The following is a 20411-nucleotide window of genomic DNA, read 5'->3' as shown; positions in this document are numbered from 1 at the left end:
TGCTCCTGGAGGGCGGCCCTGACTGGCCCCGGCACCCCTCAGTGCCGGTCTCCTGGGCTCCAGCTGGGCACTCACCCCATCCTGCTCCTGCCGGGCCGACCGCTGCCCTCTGCTGGCCGGACTCTAGCACTGCAGGCCCCGTTCCCTCTGCATTGCCCGTCGCCTGTGCCCGAAACAGCCGAGGGGGTGGGGGGGGGGAAGCGCCGGGGCCTGGACTCAGCTGCCCCTTTCCCAGGAGCAGCCACGTCTCCTCGCGGGTGGTCGGCTGCAGGGACCAGTGATGCCCAGATGGTTCTGCTGACGCTCGGGGCGCGGCCAGCAGGCCCAGGCTGGGCAGAGAGGAACAGAGAAAGACTGGGCTGCTGGGCACCCTTGCAGACGGACACAGGGGTTCCCTGGGACAGACAGACAGACACAGGTCACATGGACACAGGGTTTCCTGGGACACACGGACAGAGGGGTTCCCCGGGACAGACGGACACGGTTTCCTGGGACAGACGGACCCAGGGGTTTCCTGGGACCTACAGATGGACACAGGGTTTCCTGGGACAGACGGACACAGGGATTTCCTGGCACAGACAGACACAGGGGTTCCCTGGAACAGACAGACGGACACAGGGTTTCCTGGGACAGACGGACCCAGGGGTTCCCTGGGACAGATGGACACAGAGGTTCCCTGGAACAGACAGACGGACACAGGGTTTCCTGGGACAGACGGACACAGGGGTTCCCTGGGACAGATGGACACAGGGGTTCCCTGGGACAGACAGACGGACACAGGGGTTCCCTGGGACAGACAGACGGACACAGGGGTTCCCGGAGGTCCTTTCCCAGAAGTGGACCAGCCCAGCGTGGCACGGCTGGGCAGAGCGCAGCAGAGCTGTGTGACCTGCCCTCGGGCAGCCCAGCGTGGGCTGGGGTTGGGGGCGTCCATGCCGGAGAATAGATGCCGCAGGGCCGTGTTTGGGCCGTGGAGACGGGTGGCAGCCTGGGGACGCCCACTGCCAGCACCAGGGGCCCCGCACAGTGCCCCGAGATGCGGCTCTGGGCACCCTGGCGCTGCCCGCCTGGGCGCCCACACTGGCCTGTCCTGCAGCAGACGGACGAGGCGGCGCAGACGGACGGCCCATCGCTGCTCCCTGCAGACGCCTCGGACAAGCAGCTCCCCAAGCGGCTGCACGTCTCCAACATCCCCTTCCGCTTCCGGGACCCCGACCTGCGGCAGATGTTCGGGGTGAGTGTGCGCCCCTCGCACCTGGCCAGGTCTCCTGCCGCTGTCCTCGGCGCGTGGCCCCGTCTGCCCTCTGTGCCCCCGTGCCCGCAGGAGGGGCACCTGGGCTCCCGGGCCCCAGAGCCACCCCTCTGGGCACAGCCCGGGGCCGGCAGGGTTCAGCCCCGAGGAGGAGGCCCTGGAGTGGGGGACCCACAGCTGCGGTCAGAAGTTGCGGATCCCGTTACCTGGGCCCATGGGTGACCCCTCACCCCTGCATCATGACTCCACCTCTCACCCTGCACCGTGACATCACCCCTCACCCCTGCACCATGGCATCACTTCTCACCCCTGCACCGTGACATCACCCCTCACCCCTGCACTGCACCATGACATCACCCCTCACCCCTGCACTGCACCATGACATCACCCCTCACCCCTGCACCGTGACATCACCCCTCACCCCTGCAGCATGGCACTACTCCTTATCCCTGCACTGTGGTCTCACCCCTGCACTATGGCACCACCTCTCACCCCAGCACCATAGTATCATCCTTCACCTCTACGCCATGATATCATCCCTGCACCATGGTACCTTCACCCCTGTGCCACAGACACCCAACATGCAACATGGCAATACCCTTCATGCCTCTGCACCCACACCTTCATCCTGCACCACAGACACCCGCCCCTCACCCCTGCACCGCAGACACCTGCCCCTCACCCCCTGCACTAGAGGCCTCACGTTCCTCCCCTTTCCAGCACCGGTGGAACAGGGATTGCCCCGCCCACACTGTCTCCTTCCACACTCGCCCCCCCCCCCCCCGGAGAAAGGGACCCACCAGTGGTGGCACTGGGGGCTGAGGACGGCCCCTCACGTCTCCCTGGCACTGGGGAATCAGAGTCACAGCATGTGACAGCAGCTGGAGGGGCTGCCCTTAGGGGGCGCTGGACTGCGCTGCAGGAGGGGCGCAGAGAGTGGGGCGGGAGCCTGGGGTCTTCCCTGAGCATGGGCGGGGCGGGGATGGGGCCTCCTCCGGGCCCTCCGTCTTTTCCTAGGCTCTGCCCTGCCCCTGTGCCCTGCCTGAGCGCACCCTCAGTGTGAGCCTGGGTGGGGGGCCCAAGCAGCCCACCCCCGTGTCCCTGGCAGGTGGCCATTGTGTCCCCAGGCTCTCGGGGACCCTGCCCCCGTGCCCAGACAGGCCCCCTCTCCGGGCGTGGGAGCTGACGAGTCTCAACCCTCCTCTCCCCACCCTCTGCTCCTGTCCCCTCCTGCCCCCCCCCGTCCCCTCCTGTCCCCCTCGGTCTCCGCCCCCCGCACCCCCTTCTCTCTCTGCAGCAATTCGGGAAAATCTTAGACGTGGAGATCATTTTTAACGAGCGGGGTTCCAAGGTGGGTGCCATCCGTCCCGGGGCCGCCCGCAGAGCTGTCGGCCCCTGGAGACTCGGGGTGTCTGCTCTGCGCCCCCAGCCCGCTGTGCGTGTGGCCGCACCCCTCCTCTCTGCCCACAGCTCCTCCCTCCCAGGGCCTCCCCAGCCCCGCATCCCGGCACCTGCTGCCCAGCCGCTGCCCACGCCCAGGGCCACCTCCTCCGACTCGCTACTCACCCCTCTCTCTCTCTCTCTCTCTCTCTCTCTCTCTCTCTCTCTCTTTCTCTCTCTCTCTGTCTCCCCCCCCCCACTGTGCCCCTCTCTGTCCTTCTCACAGGGTTTTGGGTTTGTAACTTTTGAGACTAGCGCAGATGCTGACCGAGCCCGGGAGAAGCTGAATGGGACAATCGTGGAGGGACGGAAAATTGAGGTGCTGAAACCAGCGTGTGGTCAGGGGCCCTCCCAGCCTGCTGCGGCAGGAGGGACAGAGGGGGCCGCACTAAGGCGAGGGGTCCCGTCCCCTCCTCCCTCAAGAGGCTTCCGGGGGGGCAGGACCGAGTGCAGAGCTCAACATCCGCGGGCCAGTGGCCAGTGTCCCCTTGGGGCCCCACAAATATCACCCCCCATAGGGACCCGCAGTGGCCTGTCCACCGCCCCGGAGGGCAGCAGGAACAGGTGACCAGGTCCAGAAAGGGCCGCAATGAGGGGGCAGCGCGGACTCTGCCACAGCGGGGGCTCCCCTGCACGGCCGGTGGGCCTGGTCGGAGTGTGAGGAGGCCGCTGGGGGGAGGCCGGTGGAAGGTTCCAGAAGCAGCGGCCTTGCCGGCTCGTGCTCTCTCGGCAGGCGCTGGGGGCCGGGGCTCCCTGGACAGGAGCGTGGCCAGGGCCCTCCCTGCACCCGTACAGGCGGGGTGAGGGGAACGCAGAACCCCCATCCACCCTCTGGGTCCTCCTGGGGGCGCTGCCCCTCTGAGAATGGGGGTTGTCCCGCGGGGGGACAGTGGCAGAGCACTCGGTGGGGCGTCCAGCAGCCCAGAGAGCGCAGAGCTCCCGGGGAGTGGATGCTGGGTGCAGTGTGGTCGATCTCCCTGCAGGGGGCAGCACTGGGACAGGCCGCGGAGCCGGGGCTGGTCGGGGGGTGGCGGTGCGGTGGCCACACCCCCTAGTGCCCCCTCACCTCCCCCCTCTCTCTGGCAGGTCAACAACGCCACGGCCCGGGTTATGACCAACAAGAAGACCGTGAACCCCTACACCAACGGTGAGTGGGGCCTGCCTTTCCGGGACTCTGATCACGGAGAGGAAGCGGGTGCCCGTGGGGGTAGTGGGGGGCCGGGCCCTTGGCAGGAGACGGGCCCAGATGCGGGGCACAGGGAAGGGGTACAGTCAGGTGACCCCCGTCTTCACGGATGAAGCTGCAGAGCCAAGCGCTGGCCACCCAGGGAGGGGGACCCCGTACGCCCCCAGCCCCCTTGCCGGGCTAACAGCCCCACTCCTGGTTGGTTTCCTGTAAGGAGCCCCCCAGTCTCCCACCCCTGAGTCTGAGCGGTGTGTGGAGTCACTGGCGTCAGGGAGGCCGGGGGCAGCTCTGCCGGGCACCCTGCCCCCCCCCCGTGGCAGTGCCCGGGCGGCCGGGGCTCGGCCCCACTTGCAGTGCTGGCGATGGTCCAAGCCGAGACATGGGGGTGCCCAGCCTTGCCGCAGAGCCAAGAGCTGCTGGATGTGGCCTCTGGGCTTGGTGCCAGGCTCCAGCTGGCACCACAGAACTGTGTCCGCGGTGGGCATCTCTGCCAGCTGCCCGCTCTCTGCCCAGAGCCTGGGGGTCTGCGGGCGGAACTCTACACCCCCACCCCGGCTGCTAAGAAAACTCCTCTCTGGGGAACCTGGGACTCACAGAACATTCCCGGGTGCCAGCCCCGGTGTTCTGACGCCACACCCGGGCTGGGTCTGTGCTGGTGGCTTGAGGTGACGGCACCACGGGGTGGCCGTCCCAGCCCGGGCCAGCAGAGGGGCGCACCGGGCCTGGGTTGGAAGCCCTGCCGCCTTTCCACACGCCCCAGGGTAATGGGCCTGGGTTTCCGCCCACGCTCTGATGCCAGCCCCGTCGCTGCTGCACCAGGCCCCTCCCTGCCTCCGTCGGCTGTCGGCAGACGGGGCGAGGACCCCGGTCCTGCTACCCCCCGTCCAGACCGCCGCCCTCCTCCCCAGCCCTCCCACGGGCTGCGTAGCAGATGGGATGCCATCTGTGCCCAGCCCAGAGGAGGGGCAGGGCTCGAGTGGGGAGCGCCCCCTGCCCAGAGCAGAGACCTGGGGCCAGGGGCTTGGCAGGACTTCCCTGGCCAAGGCCACAGCCCGGCCCTGCGGCCTCTGGGCTTGTGGAAGGCAGCCAGGCAGCCGCCCGCTCTGCAGAGAAGGCCCAGGGCTGGGCGCCACGAGGAGCGAGGGACCAGGCTGCCCCGCGCCCCCTGGGGCCGTTACTGTTATTATTAGAAGTTTTGGCCCACCCACTGGTGCTCAGGCCTTACTCCCGGCAGGGCTCACGGGACCCCCTGGTGTGCCCGGGACCAACCACCCTACCTGCTGTACCCTCTCTCCGGCCCCCTGCTGCTCGTCAGAGGACCGGGGTCGTCCTGTCCTCTAGCCCGCTGACAGCGGAGCCGGCGGGGCTCCCGGCTTTGCCTGATTCCGAGGGAGTGGGTGACCAGCTCTCTTTGTCCTCTAGGCTGGAAACTAAACCCCGTGGTGGGCGCCGTGTATGGGCCAGAGTTCTATGCAGGTAAATGCTGGACGGGGCGGGACAGGTGGGCAGGGCTTGTGGGGATGTGTCCGGGCGGGCAGGTGGGGGGCAGGTGGACGTGACTTTGGGGAGGCGTGTCCAGGGAGGGGGCCTTCTGAGCCGGGCGGGGCTTTCAGGGGGTGTAGCCTGGTTTATGGGCGGGAATTCGAGGGCGTGTCCTGTCTGAGTGGGCGTGGCTTTACGGGTGTGTGTCTGGCGGTGGGCGTGGCTTGAGAGAGGCATGTCCTGAGTAAGGTTGTGGTGGGCGGGGCCCGAGAGGGGCGTGTTCGTGGGATGGGCCCGCAGTGGGCGGGGTTTGAGGGGCGGGTCCAGAGGGGGGCGCGCGTCTTCGGTGGGTGGGGCTCCAGGGGCGGGCGTGCGTCCAGCGTGGTCCAGGCGGCACTCACCTCCTCCTCCGGCCCTTTCCTGCAGTGACGGGCTTTCCTTACCCCACCACGGGCACAGCCGTGGCCTACAGGGGCGCGCACCTACGGGGCCGGGGCCGGGCCGTGTATAATACGTTTCGGGCTGCGCCGCCGCCGCCCCCCATCCCAACTTACGGAGCGTGAGTACCTGGTGGGCGAGCCCGGTCTGGGCGGGAAGGGGCCAGGGTCGGGTGCTAGGCAGCCGTGGCAGAGTCCCGGGGGTGGGGGGCGGAGGACGCTGGCACCACGCACCCTGACCCCGGGGCACGGCGGGCAGCGCGGGCAGGGGGGCGCATCGGGCCGGGCGGTTCTCTGCAGCCCTCCAGCCCGGGTCCAGCAGGTTCTCCTCTCAGCCCGCCCGGGTCCCTGGGCCCGCTGCCCCGCCACCCCTGAAGGGGCCCCAGCTGCCTAGAGGGGGGCGGGAGAGCCAGCTGGGCCGGGCCCTGGGTGTGTGGGAGAGGCGCTGACCAGCAGGGGTGTTACTCTATTGTTATACCGAACAGGGCGCTGGAGCAAACGCTTGTTAAAATGCCGGTCCCGTGGGCAGGGCTGGCACCCTGCCCCCTCCCTCCGCAGACTCCGGAGCCGGCCGGCCCCGCCTCTCCCGCGCTCCCACCACTTTCTTGTCCGTTTGCTTCCAGGGTCGTATACCAGGACGGCTTTTACGGTGCTGAGATTTATGTAAGTCGGCCGAGGTGGGGGCACAGCCTGGGTGGGCGTGGGCACCCCGCCTGGCCACAGCTCAGTCTAGGTTAGTCAGTGGTGAGAAGGTACCCTCGAGTGGGCTGCGTTCCTCATCCCCACCTGCAGGGGCGCTAGTGAGCCCCCTGGGTCCAGTATCGCAGCCCCAGAAAGTCCAGGAGGAGGTGGCAGGGCAGGTCCTGGGCGTGGGCCTGTCTCGGGGCTACACCCCCAGCTCCCGCTCACTGGGAACTCTGCCCCTGCCCCCCTGTGCCCACGGCAGGAAAGCACCCACTCCCGTCTTGGGCTGCCAGAGCAGGGGAGTGGTCAGTACCCGAGGGACACCCGGAACCACCCCTGAGTCCTCTGGGCCCATCATCATCCAGGTCGGGGCCTCCTGGCCTGACAGCATCCGCCACACACAGCTGGCCCCGGGTGGCGAGAGTGCAGACTGCAGGGGTGCGGGTGCGTGTGTGAGAGTGTGAGCAGTGAGGGAGCGAAGGAGTGTGTGTGTGTGTGTGTGTGTGTGTGTGTGTGTGTGTGTGTGTGTGTGTGTGGAGTGATGAGTGGGAAGGAGGGAGTGACAGCGCGTGAGTGTGTGATGGCGTGTGAAGGGGGCGGGCGTGAATGAGTGATGGGGTGAGCCATGGCTTGTAGGGGTAAGGGTTGAGGGCATGACCCCTAGCCCAGCACTCTGGTTTGGCTGCAGGCGTCCCTGGCTCTAGTAGACAGTAGGCAGATGCCCCAGGCCGGGCCCCAGCTAGCCTCCCTGGCCCGGGAGAAGGTTGGGGGCATTGTGCCTCAGCCTGTGCCCGGGCCCCCCACCCCTGCTGAGCCCACTAAGCACCCCTGTGCCTCTGCCCGCAGGGGGGCTACGCTGCCTACAGATATGCCCAGCCCGCTGCGGCCGCGGCCGCCTACAGCGACAGGTATGGCGGGTTCCAGGGTCCCAGGGCTGGGGGCCTCCTGGCAAGGGCAGAGCCAGGTCCCGGTGGGCTTGGAGCCCCACCTTCCGTGCCCTCTTGTGCATGCGACAGGAAACCCTCCGATTCCCAGCCCGGAGGCCGGGCACAGGCCCGCGCTGAGCAGCAGAGCGGACAGGAGCCGCCTCTGCAGGCTCTCTCGCCTCGTCCTGCAGACCCTCAGACACGCTCCTGGGCTGCGGTCTACCCCGGGGGACTCTGGGTGCTCTTTGAAAGCAGCCAGCTCCAGGGGCGCAGGCCTGGGAGGGGTCCCCCGGGCCCCCTCCCAAGCATGCCAGCAGTGGAGAAAGTTGCAGTTCTGGCCCGGCCAAGGCCGCTTTCCTGGCTTGGCGGGTAGTTCCGTGGGCCGCAGTGTGTTTGGGTGGTAGTCTGGGGGTGGGGGCAGTCCGGTGGGTGTGACCGTCGGCGCCCAGCCCTGCCCACCCCCCAGTGGGCCTTCTTGAAGCCGAGCGTCACTCAGAACACCCCTTCCACGCATGGGGAAGCCGTGCTCCCCGTGGCTTCTCATTGGACAGTGTGCACAGGCCACGCCTCCTGAGCGGGGCCGGCCTGGGGGCGGGGCCGGGAGGGCGGGGCCTCACTGGCCCTGGCCCACCCCTCTGTGCTGTCTCCCCAGTTACGGCAGAGTCTATGCGGCCGCCGACCCCTACCACCACACCCTCGGCCCCGCAGCGGCTTACAGCATCGGAACCATGGTAAGGGGCGTGCCGGGCCGGATGGCAGCTTCAGAGACGAGGGGACCCCCCAAGCCAGTGCCCGGCTCCTGTGACAGACCTGAGCCTGAGCCGGGGGGAGCCGCCTGCCGCCCCCGCCCCAGACTCCTCAGGTTCCCAGGCAGCTCCCTGTTTGCCTGACCTCTGAGCCCCGTCACCCAGCGCCCCCCCCCCCCCGAAACCTCGCCAGCGGCTGCGGGGTCCCGGCTCCTCGTGTGGCTGTGTCCGTGCCCCAGCCCCTCTCGTATCCATCACCCTTCGGACTCGTCGGGAGGGGGCCCTGAGCCCCACCTCCTCCCCGGCTGCGGGCTGGGCAGGGCCGGCGTGTCTGTGTGTGTGTGCGCGTGTATATGGCAGCTGTCCATGCATACAGCCCCGCCCCTCCTCCCGCGGAGCTGGGCTGGCATCTGGCGTGGGCCTCGCCGTGGGCAGTGCAGGGCCGAGGCCTTCATCTCCCTCCCACGGCTTCTCTCATCCCTTTTTGATACCCCACGAGCCCACGCCCCGCACCCCTGCACCGGAAGTGCCCCTTACACTCACCCTTTGGTTTAAGGCTTTGTCCGATCTGGACGCGCTTCGCGGGCCTTTGCTGTTTCCCTGGTGAAACGTCAGGCCAGAGGCTACAGACCAGACACTCACCCTCTGGGCGCCCCAGAACAGGCTCCCCAGACCCCAGAAGCCTCAGGGAGCTGTGAGCCGGCACAGCCCCTCCGGAAGCAGGGGACGCTGACAGGGAGTCTTACAGCTGGAGGGGCCGAGTCTGCCCCAGGCCCAGGAGGAAGGGCTGGGCGAGCGGCCCAGGTCATCTCTGACCGGGTGCCCTGGGGAGATCAGGGGTTTGGCGAATCCCCCCGCCTCCTGCGTCTTCTCCCCGAGTGGTACTGATTGGCTGTTCTCGTCTGTGCTGTTGCAGGCTGGCCTCTGCCGCGGAGGGTACAGCCGCTTCACCCCCTACTAGCAAGAGACCCGCCCCTAGCCGCACCCCCACTGCCTGCCTAGCGCGCGCACCCCGCACCCCAGGCCAGGGCCAGCCGCGCCGAGGACAGTGCGGGCCGGCCCCCCGGCCCTAGGTCTCACCTCCAGCCCGCGGGGCCCCCCACGATGGTGTGTGTGTCTGACCCTGTCACCCCCGTGTGTCTGAAACCTTGGTCCCCATTTTCACTTTGTTGACGTGTCCCCCCCAGCCACTCCAGGTACGGTATGACACAGAGGGGGGCAGAGCCGGGCAGGACCCCCACAACTAGCCATAGTGCCCTCCAGGGCCCCCCGTCCCGGCTTGCAGAGCCAGAGGACACCTTCCCAGGATGTCCCCCCCCCGCTCTGGGCCATAGCGACCCCCATGCCCGTCCCCTGGGGTTCAGGGAGCAAAGGGTGCCTCGGTGCCTGCCAGTGGCCGCGCACCCCCCGCGCACCCCCGGGTCACTGGCTCTGCCCGCTCTGTCCCAGGGCCCACGCCCCCTCGCTGAGGCAATTGTGTGAAAAGGATTCAGGGATGGGGCTCCTCGGGCAGGAGGCTGCGGGCGCCCCCACCCTACCCTTCCCCCACACCTCCGTTCAGAGGGGCCCTCGGGCCTCCAGTTCAAAGGGGCCTCCAGGCCGTCTGCCCAGCCAGAGCCTGCACGCCTGACCCGGGGTGTGTCTGCAAAGGCCCGACAAGCCAGAACCCGTGTCCCTCACCCCACCCCACCCCCGTGCCGAGTGGTTTGGGCTGGAAGGCGCTGGGCTGGGCTGTCCTTGGGGGTACCAGTCCCTGCCCCACTGGCCCTCACTCCCTGCTGGTAGGGCCCTCCCCTCCCCTGCCCCCGCCCCGGGACAGGGCAGCTCCCACGCCAGGCTGGGCCCCTGAAGGCGGGGAAGGGGCCTGCGGGGTGGGGGCAGCGGGGCCGTCGCTCCGAGACGCTGCACTGTCCCCTCTCTCTCTCTCTGTTGTAGTGAAAGCTGCTGCCTTTCCCTTCCCGGACCATGAAGGGCCAAACAAAAACACAAAATACAAAAAACAAAAAAATTACAAAACAAAAAACCAAACAAAAAAAGATGTTCCGATCCAAGCCACAAACCAACCAACCGAACCGAGAAGCATCCGCCCGCCCGGCCCGGCGCACGGCGCAGCGACAGCGTGGACGGCGGCTGCGGCCGCAGCAGGGAGAGGGAGGGACGCCCCGTGTCCTGCCAAGTCTTCCTTCCGGCCCCCACTCCCAAGGCAGTGGGGGGCCCGCGGGGGGCAGGCTGTGGCCGTGGGCCCGGGAGGGGCGAGGGAAGGGCTGCTTTGCACCCCAGGGGCTCGGCCGAGCCCCGGCACCCCCGAGTCACGCTCCCCGAGCCCCAGCTCCCCCCACGCCACGCCGCACCGAGGAGGAGCTGCGGGCCCCTGAGGACGACCACCCCGAGCCCAAGGGCTGTCACCCCTCGACTGAGGGACACCCGCGCCCTCCCTCCCCCCCAGCCACGAGGGGGGTGCACACCGGTCCTTCTGGAGGCTGGCCGGTCTGTGGGAGCAGGCCCCCTCACCCCTGCCCTGAGGACCCCAGTTCCGCAGGGGTGTGGGGGGACAGGCCAGCATCTGGCCACACGCGAGGTGGGGAGTCTTGGTGCTACAGGGCTGCAGAACGGGGGGCCCTGCCCACCGGGCCCCGGCCCGCGGGGCCCCAGTGGGGTGCGGGGGGCAGGCATGAGAGAGAGGCCCCACCAGGCAGGAGGGAAACAGCACAGAACTCGCAAGAACACTGGCTCCCGCCCGCCACCGGAGACCCTCTTTCTATTCCGCATCGGCTCCAGAGCTGGGCCGCGCCACCTTTTCTAATCCCGTGTACATAGCCCACCCCTCGCCTCCTGCCTTCTGGACCCCCGGGCAGCTCGCTGCCCGCCCCGCGGACTGCAGCCAGGCCCCGCCCCCTTTCTTACCATTCTGTATGCTCCGAGGTGTGACCATTCAGATGAACAGTATTATTATTAAGATTATTAATAAAGCGTTTTCTTCAAACCAGGACAGTTCTTTCTGATCTGTGGGCTCCGGGGCGTACCCACGGGTGGCCGGGGCCAGGTAGCCAGAGAAAAGCAGGACCCCAGAGCCCTAATCCGGCCAACTGTCCTCCCCTGCCCTGCTCCTGGGCAGCTCGAAGCCCACCCCTGTGGCGCGTTTGTGAGCGGCCCCTCTCACGGGTGTCCCCCATGCACCCAGAGACTCAGGCCAGGCCCCACCCACCACACAGCACCTGCCATCGTGGCCAGCCGGCTGTGCCAGAGTGGACACAGCAAGAGCCTGGGGTGGCAGGTGGAGGGGTCTCTCTCCAAGGACGTGGCCACAGCACAGCCAGGCATGAACCTCACGGCAGAGTCGGAAGCTTGCCTGGCACGTGGCCAACACCGGCTCGATCCCCGCACCCCTTGCGGTGCCATGAACACTGCCGGGAGTGATCCCTGGGCACAGAGCCATGAGTAAGCCCTGAGCACTGAGAGGCTTGAGGAAGAGGGGGCAGGGTGCTCACGAGCAAACCTACGAGCACCACCGGGTGTGATCCCAAAACCAAAGGGAGCCCCAAACTCCTCACCCGCTGACGTGCTGAAGGTGAGACAGAGCCAGGCAGAAGCCCGCACTGTGGGGGGCTCCGACCAGGCCTCTGCGCCCCAGCCAGCCCGGGACCGGCTGCAGGGTGCAGGTGGAGTGTGAAAGCAAGGCAGTCTGCACCCCGGCTGAGCGCCACGACCCGTCCACAGGCACCAGGCGGGAGCTGGGGCCACGACCCCACAACTGGGGCAGGAGCGGGGCCAGGTGGCACCCAAGGACCATGGGGAGAGGGTAAGGATGCTGGCTCCCTGCCTCCCTGCAGCAGGGGTGCAGAGAGAGAAGGGACAGGGCTGGCCCCTCCGCAACACCCCCTCCTCCAGGGGCAGACAACACTGCCCACACCACCGGGATGCCAAAAGGAGGGTCCCCGACCCCAGGGAGAGCAGTTTAAGTGCCCTGATTTGCATAGGCCACCCCATTGGTCATCCTACAAGCCTTATTTGCTTACAGACATGAGATCATCTTACAAGCCCTTAAAAGGGTGTGTGTGATCTGATTGGTCATCCCAGTCACTCCACATCCTCGTTTGCATAAAGGACCGAACTGGTTATTCCAATTGGATGACCTCGTGGGCCATACCCAATCAAATCTCAGAAACAACTGAAGGATGGGGGTGGGAGGAGGAGAGGAAGAATCCTGGTACTGAGGTCCCATTTCTGCAGCATCCTGCAGCTGCTGGGAGCTGGGAAAGGAAGGAGCCGGAAGGGAGCTGTCGTGGTCCACAAAACGGGAACAGGGCGGAAGCTTGGAACAGCAGCCCTCGGGACACAGGGACACTGCCACCCACTCAGACACAGTCACCCACTCAGGACACGTGGACACTGTCACCCGCTCAGGACACGTGGACACTGCCACCTACTCAAAACAGTCACCTGCTCAGGACACATGGACATTGCCATCCACTCAGGACATGTGGACACTGCCACCCACTCAGAACACAGTCACCCACTCAGGACACACGGACACTGTCACCTGCTCAGGACACGTGGACACTGCTACCCACTCAGGACAGTCACCCGCTCAGGACACATGGACACTGCCACCCACTCAGGACAGTCACCCACTCAGGACAGTCACCCGCTCAGGACACGTGGACACTGCCACCCACTCAGAACACAGTCACCCACTCAGGACACACGGACACTGTCACCTGCTCAGGACACGTGGACACTGCTACCCACTCAGGACAGTCACCCGCTCAGGACACATGGACACTGCCACCCACTCAGGACAGTCACCCACTCAGGACAGTCACCCGCTCAGGACACGTGGACACTGCCACCCACTCAGAACACAGTCACCCACTCAGGACACACGGACACTCCCACCCACTCAGGACACAGTCACCTACTCAAAACACACCAACTCACCCACTCAGGACAGTCACCGACTCAAGACACGACACTGTCACCACTCAGGACACGACACTATCACTCTCTTGGGACGCAGTGAGACTCACCCACTCAGGACAGTCACCCACTCAAGACACGACACTGTCACTCTCTTGGGACGCAGTGAGACTCACCCACTCAGGACACACGCCCCAGCACTTACTCTAAGGCTGCTCAGGAGGTGGCAAGTGGGCGCGGGCCAGATTGCAGGGTCAGAGTGTCCAGCCTGAGGGGCCTCTGCCCATCCCCCACCCGCGGAGGCAGACACCCGCTGCACAGCAGCACCCCTGCCCCATCAGAAGAAACTCACCAGACACGTGACGGTTGCAGAATGGGGTTGTTTCTGAAACAGTTCTGGATTATTCCAGAACGCACATGGGAACAGGAGACTGCACAGGACATCGGAGGGAGGGCCACCAACTCTGACCCAGCTGGTCCCGCCTGGGAGAAGAGGCCCCCAGCACCCCAGCCCCCGCAGACTCCCCCCTCGGTCCTCACCCCAGCAGTCCCTGCCGTGGGGGTCTCGCGGTCCGGGCCCGGGAAGGGGAGGGGCAGCTCCGAGCTGAGGGTACAAACGCTCTTCGGGGGATCTTCAGGACTAAAGGACTGCGGCCCACCCAGGGCAGACAGAAACCAGGAGACGGAGCCCCGTGCCCACAGGCTGCCTGTTCCGAGACCCGTCAGACTGTGTCTGCGGCCATCTGTCCCCCGTGTCCGCTGGGCTGTCCGTGGGAGGGTCTCGGCGGAGGGCAGAGGCGACGCGCTAACTCTGCTGGGTGGCCGGCAGGGAGTAGAGCAGGGTGGCCCGGCCCCACTCGGCCTGGGGAACCCGGAAGCCCTCCCGGGGCACCGGCTCCACCAGGAAGTCCACACGGGCCTCCTGGCCAGGCCTTGCGGCCGCCAGCACCAACCCCACCACCCGGTACTGGTTGGCAAATGCCAGGCCCAGCAGTGTGGGCTTGTCGGGGTCCAGGCCCCCGCCGGGCGCCCCCCTGCCCTGGCAGTGCACCCGGTAGTGCCGGGCGTGGGACAGGGGGTGGGACCAGTGCAAGGTGCAGCTGAGCCGGAGCCCGGCGCCCCTTGGAGCCCGCTGCCAGCACGCCTGCGCCACGGCCACGGCCTGCACCTGGGCCAGGGGCTCCAGCAGGCTGTTAGCGTCCAGCACCTGGGGGAGAGAGCCGGCTCAGCTCGGCAGGGCCGGGGCGGCCCAGGACGGGGGCTCCCGGCCCAGGGCCCGGACGCTGACCTGGATCTCCCCGAGGCGACAGGCGAAGTCTTCGTCCCGGCTGCCCGGCGGCAGGGAGAAGCGGACGCAGAGGTCCCGCAGGACACAGCCCTGCAGAACGGCCTCGTAACAGCTGTGGGGGGCGAGGACGCGGTCACGCCGGGCCCGGCGCAGCCCCCAGACCACAGAATGGTGGCGGGTACCCTGAGGGGGACACCCGGGCCTCCCTGCCCAGCACTGGCCCTTCTCCAGAGCCCCAGCCTGGTCACCCCCCGACCCAACACGAAGGGCCCAGACTCACCGCTGGGTCCAGCCTCCACTAAGCTGCTGTCCGCAGTGGCCCACCCATCGGGCCAGCTTGGTGGGGGGCACCGGGAGGGGCCGGGGTCTGTGCCTGGTTTCCGCGGCTGGCGGGGATGGGGACTTGAGGAAAAGGGTCCAAAGGAGACCACCCGGGGGGGTCTACGGAGCCGGGAGCGCCCCAAGTTTCGGGGGAAGCAGGCACCCGAGCGCATGGGGGGGCCCAAGCGGAGGGAGCACGTCCCGGTCACTGTCCGCCTCGGCACCCGCCACACCCCTGCAGGAAGAGGGGAGCCCGCAGGGCGGCCGGCCCCGCCCCTCACCGTCCAGCAGGGAGACGCCGCTGACGTGGCAGGCGCCCATGTCGCCCGCAGTGAGCTCCAGCGCCACGTCCACAGCCGCGGGCCCCTCCAGCTTGTACACCAGGGACAGGAGGAGCCGGGGGGGTACCAGCACATGCAGCGTGAACAACCTGGAGAGGTGGCGGGGGGCGCTGGGGGCAGCGTCTGAGCACCCGCCTGCCCAGCGGCCCCGTCCCGGGGCAGGAAGTGCCCCGGCCCGGCCCTGGCGGGGCATGTGCACCCCAAGCCCCCTCCGGTTCTGCTCCCCGAGGAACGCTGAGCGGCGAGGACGGGGCAGGGCAGGAGAGCCAGGCACCCGCTCACCTCACAGCGACGCTCCCGGCCTCGGCGGGGATCCGGCCCCGCACCAGCAGCGAGCTGCCCCCGTGCCAGGCGTCGGCCAGGCAGCAGTGCGTCTTCACCCAGCCCGGGCCCCCGCCCTCGGGCCGGTGCTCCCCGAACAGGGGCTGCAGCTCCTGGGCGCTGGCATGGTACCAGGGCCCCACCGCCTCCTCCTGGGGGACGCGGGCCCGTCAGGGTGCTGAGGGCGGCAGCCCCCCGCACCCCGCTCACCCGGGGCCCCTCCGCCACCCGGGGGCCCCCAGGAGGCGTCCCCCCACCACCACGACTCGCCTGCCCGTAGCACACTCGCCGCGTCCCCAGGCCCAGGCAGAAGGAGGTGACGAAGGGCAGGGAGCAGATGCTGTGTGTCGGCAGGTGCGGCTCCAGCAAGCTCCAGAACCTGCGGGAGCGTGGCTGCGTCAGCCCGGCCCTCGCCCGCCCCGCCGGGCCGGGCCGGGAGGGACAAGGCACTCACCGGTCCTGGTTCTGGAAGAAGTCGGCCTTGTCCAGGCGCTCGTACACCCAGCCCGGCGCAAACAGGGCGGCCGAGAAGCCGTGCTTCCGGATGAGCTCCAGAGACTGGGCACACAGGGAGGCCGGCCCTGACCCTCTGTGGGAGCACACCTGGCTCCCCTCCCCTGCACGCTGCCCCCGCACCAGGGCCCCAGCCTCGGCTCTTGCCCAGACGCCTGTGAGGTCCCTCTGGGTCCCTGAGCTAATGCAGTACCAGGCCGGCTCTGCCCTCGAGAGAAGGGGGGCCACAGCAAGGTGGGCTGAGGGCAGTCCCAGACAGGGCTCAGAGTCATCTGCCTACACGGGCAGAAGTCGGGGTTCAGCAGTACCGCTGTGCCTCAGTTTCCCTACCCCAGACCTGCTGTTACGTCCGTGAGAGGCAAATAAGAACGGAAAGTCCACACAGCCCAAATTGGGCAGCAAGGAGGGGAGAGGGAAGGGGGGAAGGGGGGAGAGGGGAAGGGGGCTAGAGCCCCGGCTGGAGCCCCCCCCCGGGGGGCACTGGCTGTTCGGCTGTGGAGGCAGGGGCAGGGCAGGAGAGTGGGGCCGGCCACAGTGCAGCACGCAGGCGCTGGACCTGCAGGCAACGCCTCGATGCCTGGTCCAGCACTCCATATGGACACCCCAGACGGTCTCCAGGGCCGGCCAGGAGGGGTCTCTGAGCACGGAGGCAGGAGGAAGCCCCCGGCACTGCTGGGCAGGGACCGAAGAATGGCCTCAAACGGGGCGGCAGTCAAACCAAGTCGGCAGGGAGGGCCCCGCTCACCTTGACCGTGTCGAAGCCTCCCCCGACAACGCTCCCGCGGCCGAACACGTCCACGCCCACGTACACGTCGGCCAGCCGCGCCCCCGCCGGCGCCCGCATGCGCTGCAGATGCTCCTCGCGCCAATTGTAGTTGGTGAAGAAGCCGTCGCAGGAGTCGAAGAAGACCCTGGCCGCCAGGTGGCAGGTGAGGGGCAACCCGGGTGGGGGTGGCGGGGCTCCCCTCGCCCCCGGCTCCCCCTCACCTGTTGCGCTCGTTCAGCTCGTCCTGCCACTTGAGCTCCCCGCTGCTCAGCACGCTGTCGTACCACAGCACCTGCCCGCCCGGGACCTGCTCGTGGAGCTCGGCCGTCAGGTACTGCAGGAAACGGGGCAGGTTGCCCACGGCGGCCGCCTGCGAGGGAGAAGACAAGACGCTACGGCCCCAATGTCCCACAGCAAGTCCAGGGGCCAGCCTTAGGTACGACTCCTGCCCTTGCGGCAGGATGGGCCGGGCAGAACCCCGGAGAGATGCTGGCCGGGAAGGGGCAGTGCTGGGGACTCTGGGGGCGGGGCATTGCGGGGGGCGGGGCATGCGCGGAGGGGCGGGGCTGGGACTCGGGGCGGGGCACGCATGAGGGGTGGGGCTGGGGCCCTGGGTGCAGAACATGCAAGGGGCAGGGCATGTGCGGAGGGGCGGGGCTGGGACTCTGGAGGCGGGGCATGCGCGGAGGGGCGGGGCTGGGACCCTGGGGGCGGGGCATGCATGAGGGGAGAGACTGGAACAGACTGGAGGAGAGGCACACAGAGGGGAGGGCCCTGGAGAGACAGGAGCTGGAGCACTAGGGGCGGGGCGTGCCCTGAGGGGTGGGGCAGGGCAATGGGGGCGGGGCTGCACCCGGGGGTGGGGCTGCGCCCTGGGGGCCGGGCTGGGATCTGGCTAACGGACTGGACGGCCGAGGGAGGGCAGCGCTCACGCTGAGCGAGTTCTCGATGTTGATGAGCCAGCCGTCGAAACGGAAGAACTGGGCAATGCGGACCAGCTGATCGGCGACCGCCTGGTAGGAGCGCTCGTCCCCCGCCAGGAAGGACTCGCAGAGCCGGCCCCCGTCCTTCCACTCGGTGATGAAAGTCCCTGCCAGAAGGGGGGCGGGTCACCCGGGCCTGCCCTGCCCCCTCCCTTCGGAAGGCAGCTTTGGGGACCGGGCCCGGGTCCGGAGCACAGTCGCAAAGATGAACCTGGTCCCCTGCGGTCGGCTGACGGCTGTGCGGACCCCGAAGGCCAGCGCAGCCCACCAGCGGTGGGCCTCACTCACCCAGCACGCAGACCCCGTGCCGGTGGGCAGAGTTAGTCCAGCCCACGGGCGGGATGGTGGCCAGGTGGTGGCTGAAGTAGACGAAGATGTCGATGTACTGCCAGTGGTAGAAGGAGTAGGGGTTCTGCGCCCCGCAGCCCTGGATGAACCTGGGTGTGGAGACGGGGCCGGGACAGGGTCAGGGAAACCCCCTGGGCAGAAGCAGAGACGGGCCACAGCGGGCACAGGGCACGATGTGGGGCTCGGCCACGATTCTGCCCCATCCCCAGACTCAGGCCTCAACCTCGCGGCAAACACAGGCTCGCGGCAAAGCTCTACTCAGGGCCCAGGAAGGAGGCGAGGAAACGGGCGGCTTCCGGCCAGCACACGTGCCGGCCACCCCGAGGCCCCACCCCCTCCTCACCTGTCGTCCAGGTACCCGCCCATCATGTCGTGGCACAGCAGGGTCCGGGGCCTGGGGCTGCCCAAGGGGGGCTGGCGGCAAGCCCGGGGCTCCAGGGCCACATTGAAGCTGTCCTCCCCCGAGGGTGTCCACGCCAAGACCTCCTCCAGGGACGACAGGTAAAAGCTGACCGGCTTGGTGGTGTCCTGGTCATAATATCTAACTGGTCAGAGGGGGCAACAGTGAGGCCCTGCCCCACGGTCGGGGAGCAGCAGGGAGGCTGGGGGCGAGGGCAGCCTCGGGGCCTCACCTGGCAGCGGGTCCGGGCTAAAGCTGACCACTTCCCGGAACACACGGGCCGCCGTCTTCCCTCCAATTCTAAGAGTTTTAGACCGTTAGAATTAAGGAGCAGGGCTAGGGGCTGCAGAGTCCACGCAGAGGGCTCGCGGGTCAGTCCCCCTGGCCTGAGCACAGAGGCACGAGTAGCCCCCGAGCACTGCTGGCTGGGTGTGGGGAGGCAGAACCAACGGCGTGGATACTTTGCCCGGTGCTGGGTCCGACCCCAGGAACACGCGCTCTCCGAGCGCCCCCCACCAGGCCCCACGAAAGAGCAGCGGAACCCTCAGGCGTGGCAGCTGTGACCCCGCCCCCGCAGCCCCGGGCCGGGCCGGGCGCCGCTGACCTCTGTCCCCGCGCGCCCGCCCCAGGCCCGACCCCGCCGCGACTGGAACCTTCCAGCTCCGGGGGCGTGGCCGCGGCGGGGCCCGCGGGGGGCTGCGGAGGCCGCGGGGCGCCGGCTCGGGGCTCACGCGCCCGCCCCCCTCCGCGGCCCGGGGCCCACCTCCGCCGCCGCTCGCGCCGCTCCTCGGGGACCCCGGGGCCCCGCAGCTGCCGCGCCCGCCGCCTGGCCGCAGCCCGCGTCAGGACGCCCTCCGCCTCCATGACGCCACGGGCCCGCCGCCTGCGCGCGAGCCAATCGCCGGCGCGGCCCGCCAGCCAATGGGAGCGCGCGATACGGCCGCCCCGGCACGACCAGGCTCCGATTGGGCCGAGCTGACGCTCTGAGCGCGGGCCCGGCCGCTGCCGCTAAGTAGTCGCCGACGGCCTGGGGGCGGGGCCGCCGAGGGGCGGGGGCTACGAAGAAGGGCGTGGCCTACGCTGGTTGGCGGGGCCTATGGATGAGGGGCGGGGCCGTGGCTGAGAGGCAGGACACGTGACTAGGGGCGGGGCCAGGAGCGAGCCTGGCTCGGCCGATCTGAACCCGGGTTTGCCGGTCCCAGGTGTCCTCGCGGTCTGCACTGGCTTTCGTGTTCAAATGACCCTATGGAGGTTCCTCTCTGCCGAAGGCCACAGGAAGCTGCCGTGGAAGTGGAAGCGGCACCCAGCTGCTCTAACCCCTCGCCGACAGTTTTCAGACAAAGGTGGAACTATTTCTCATCCATGCATAAGCCGGGACTGTGAAAGGCGACCTGCTGTTAATCAGCTAGTACAGCTGGCTCCAAAGGGAATCGGAGGAGACCTATTTCTAGATCAGGACTGTTGACTGCGTATGGCCCAGTACAGCCACAACTTTTCCTGGGGGCGGGAAGTGGGGTCTTCTCCTCTGGACCCCACAGCCTGCACGCTGCAGACAAGTAAAGGTGAGCCTCGGATAACGGCAGGGGGCCGGCTGTGTAGACTGTAGAGACGATGCCGATTCTCCCGTAAATCCTGAGCTTTGGGACAGGGAGAGGAGACAGGACCAGGTCTGCCGCCTCCCGGGACCCGGTTTTGATCGCCAGGGCATAGCTTGGTGAGCCCCGAGCAGCCCCACATTCTCAGACCCTTCACCCCGTAGCTCAGACGGGCCACTGCTGCTCCCCACCCCACACAAACCCAGAAGCTTCCCTGCCCCCCAAGACCTGCGCTCAGCAGCCACTGTGGGTCACCCCTTCCCAGTACATAGTGCCTGGGGTATCTCAAGAATATGGAGTGTCAGAGCGATAGTACAGCAGTGGGGCACTTGCCTTGCACATGGCTGACCTGGGTTCGACCCCTGGCATTCCACACGGCCCCTGAGCGCCACCAGCAGTCATTTCTGAGCTCACAGCCAGGAGTGACCCTGTACACAGGCCCCCAAACAAAACAAGAACAGGAGG

The 20411-nt window shown here is 68.1% G+C and overlaps 2 protein-coding genes across 14 annotated transcripts in view; one reads left to right on the top strand and one right to left on the bottom strand.

Annotated features, from left to right (window-relative positions):
- Positions 1-11142, top strand: part of RBFOX3 (RNA binding fox-1 homolog 3) — a 141682-nt gene extending 130540 nt beyond the window's left edge. For 8 of the 12 annotated variants that reach the window (XM_055133107.1, XM_055133110.1, XM_055133108.1 and 5 more), the window contains 11 exons: positions 1097-1234; positions 2550-2603; positions 2919-3011; positions 3779-3839; positions 5301-5354; positions 5787-5919; positions 6283-6460; positions 7328-7389; positions 8060-8138; positions 9070-9349; positions 10089-11142. In XM_055133107.1, the coding sequence (XP_054989082.1) occupies positions 1097-1234; positions 2550-2603; positions 2919-3011; positions 3779-3839; positions 5301-5354; positions 5787-5919; positions 6283-6460; positions 7328-7389; positions 8060-8138; positions 9070-9114 (897 nt within the window). In that variant the 3' untranslated portion in view covers positions 9115-9349; positions 10089-11142. The remainder of the gene's footprint in view (positions 1-1096; positions 1235-2549; positions 2604-2918; positions 3012-3778; positions 3840-5300; positions 5355-5786; positions 5920-6282; positions 6461-7327; positions 7390-8059; positions 8139-9069; positions 9350-10088) is intronic. The other 4 variants (XM_055133114.1, XM_055133104.1, XM_055133113.1 and 1 more) reach the window with 4 other exon arrangements.
- A 2413-nt stretch (positions 11143-13555) lies between these two features.
- ENGASE (endo-beta-N-acetylglucosaminidase) lies at positions 13556-19306 on the bottom strand. 2 transcript variants are annotated; one of them, XM_055131334.1, is made up of 14 exons: positions 19115-19306; positions 18584-18651; positions 18295-18496; positions 17892-18040; positions 17553-17710; positions 16842-16990; positions 16600-16765; positions 15796-15899; positions 15612-15720; positions 15303-15493; positions 14961-15109; positions 14639-14744; positions 14359-14470; positions 13556-14277 (listed from the first exon to the last, which is right to left on the bottom strand). In XM_055131334.1, the coding sequence occupies exons 1-14, from the start codon at positions 19213-19215 to the stop codon at positions 13876-13878; spliced, it is 2166 nt and encodes a 721-aa protein (XP_054987309.1). In that variant the 5' UTR covers positions 19216-19306; the 3' UTR covers positions 13556-13875. The 2 variants fall into 2 exon arrangements, with proteins under 2 accessions (XP_054987309.1, XP_054987310.1); XM_055131335.1 differs by having other exon boundaries at positions 13564-14277; positions 18295-18492; positions 19115-19186.
- Positions 19307-20411: the final 1105 nt, after the last annotated feature.

This window comes from Sorex araneus, chromosome 3, assembly GCF_027595985.1.
Source record: "Sorex araneus isolate mSorAra2 chromosome 3, mSorAra2.pri, whole genome shotgun sequence".
Taxonomy (NCBI): domain Eukaryota; kingdom Metazoa; phylum Chordata; class Mammalia; order Eulipotyphla; family Soricidae; genus Sorex; species Sorex araneus.
Note: the sequence above shows the minus strand (reverse complement) of the source record. Positions and strands in the feature narration are given on the sequence as shown.

What these genes read in the sequence shown, in the direction of transcription:
- ENGASE (XM_055131334.1), bottom strand. Translation starts at nt 19,215, where the DNA reads ATGGAGGCGGAGGGCGTCCTGACGCGGGCTGCGGCCAGGCGGCGGGCG. An exon ending in ACATCGAGAACTCGCTCAGC is followed by an intron (nt 16,991 to 17,552) that starts GTGAGCGCTGCC and finishes TCTCCCTCGCAG; the next exon opens with GCGGCCGCCGTGGGCAACCT. An exon ending in GGCGAGTGTGCTACGGGCAG is followed by an intron (nt 15,494 to 15,611) that starts GCGAGTCGTGGT and finishes CGCGTCCCCCAG; the next exon opens with GAGGAGGCGGTGGGGCCCTG.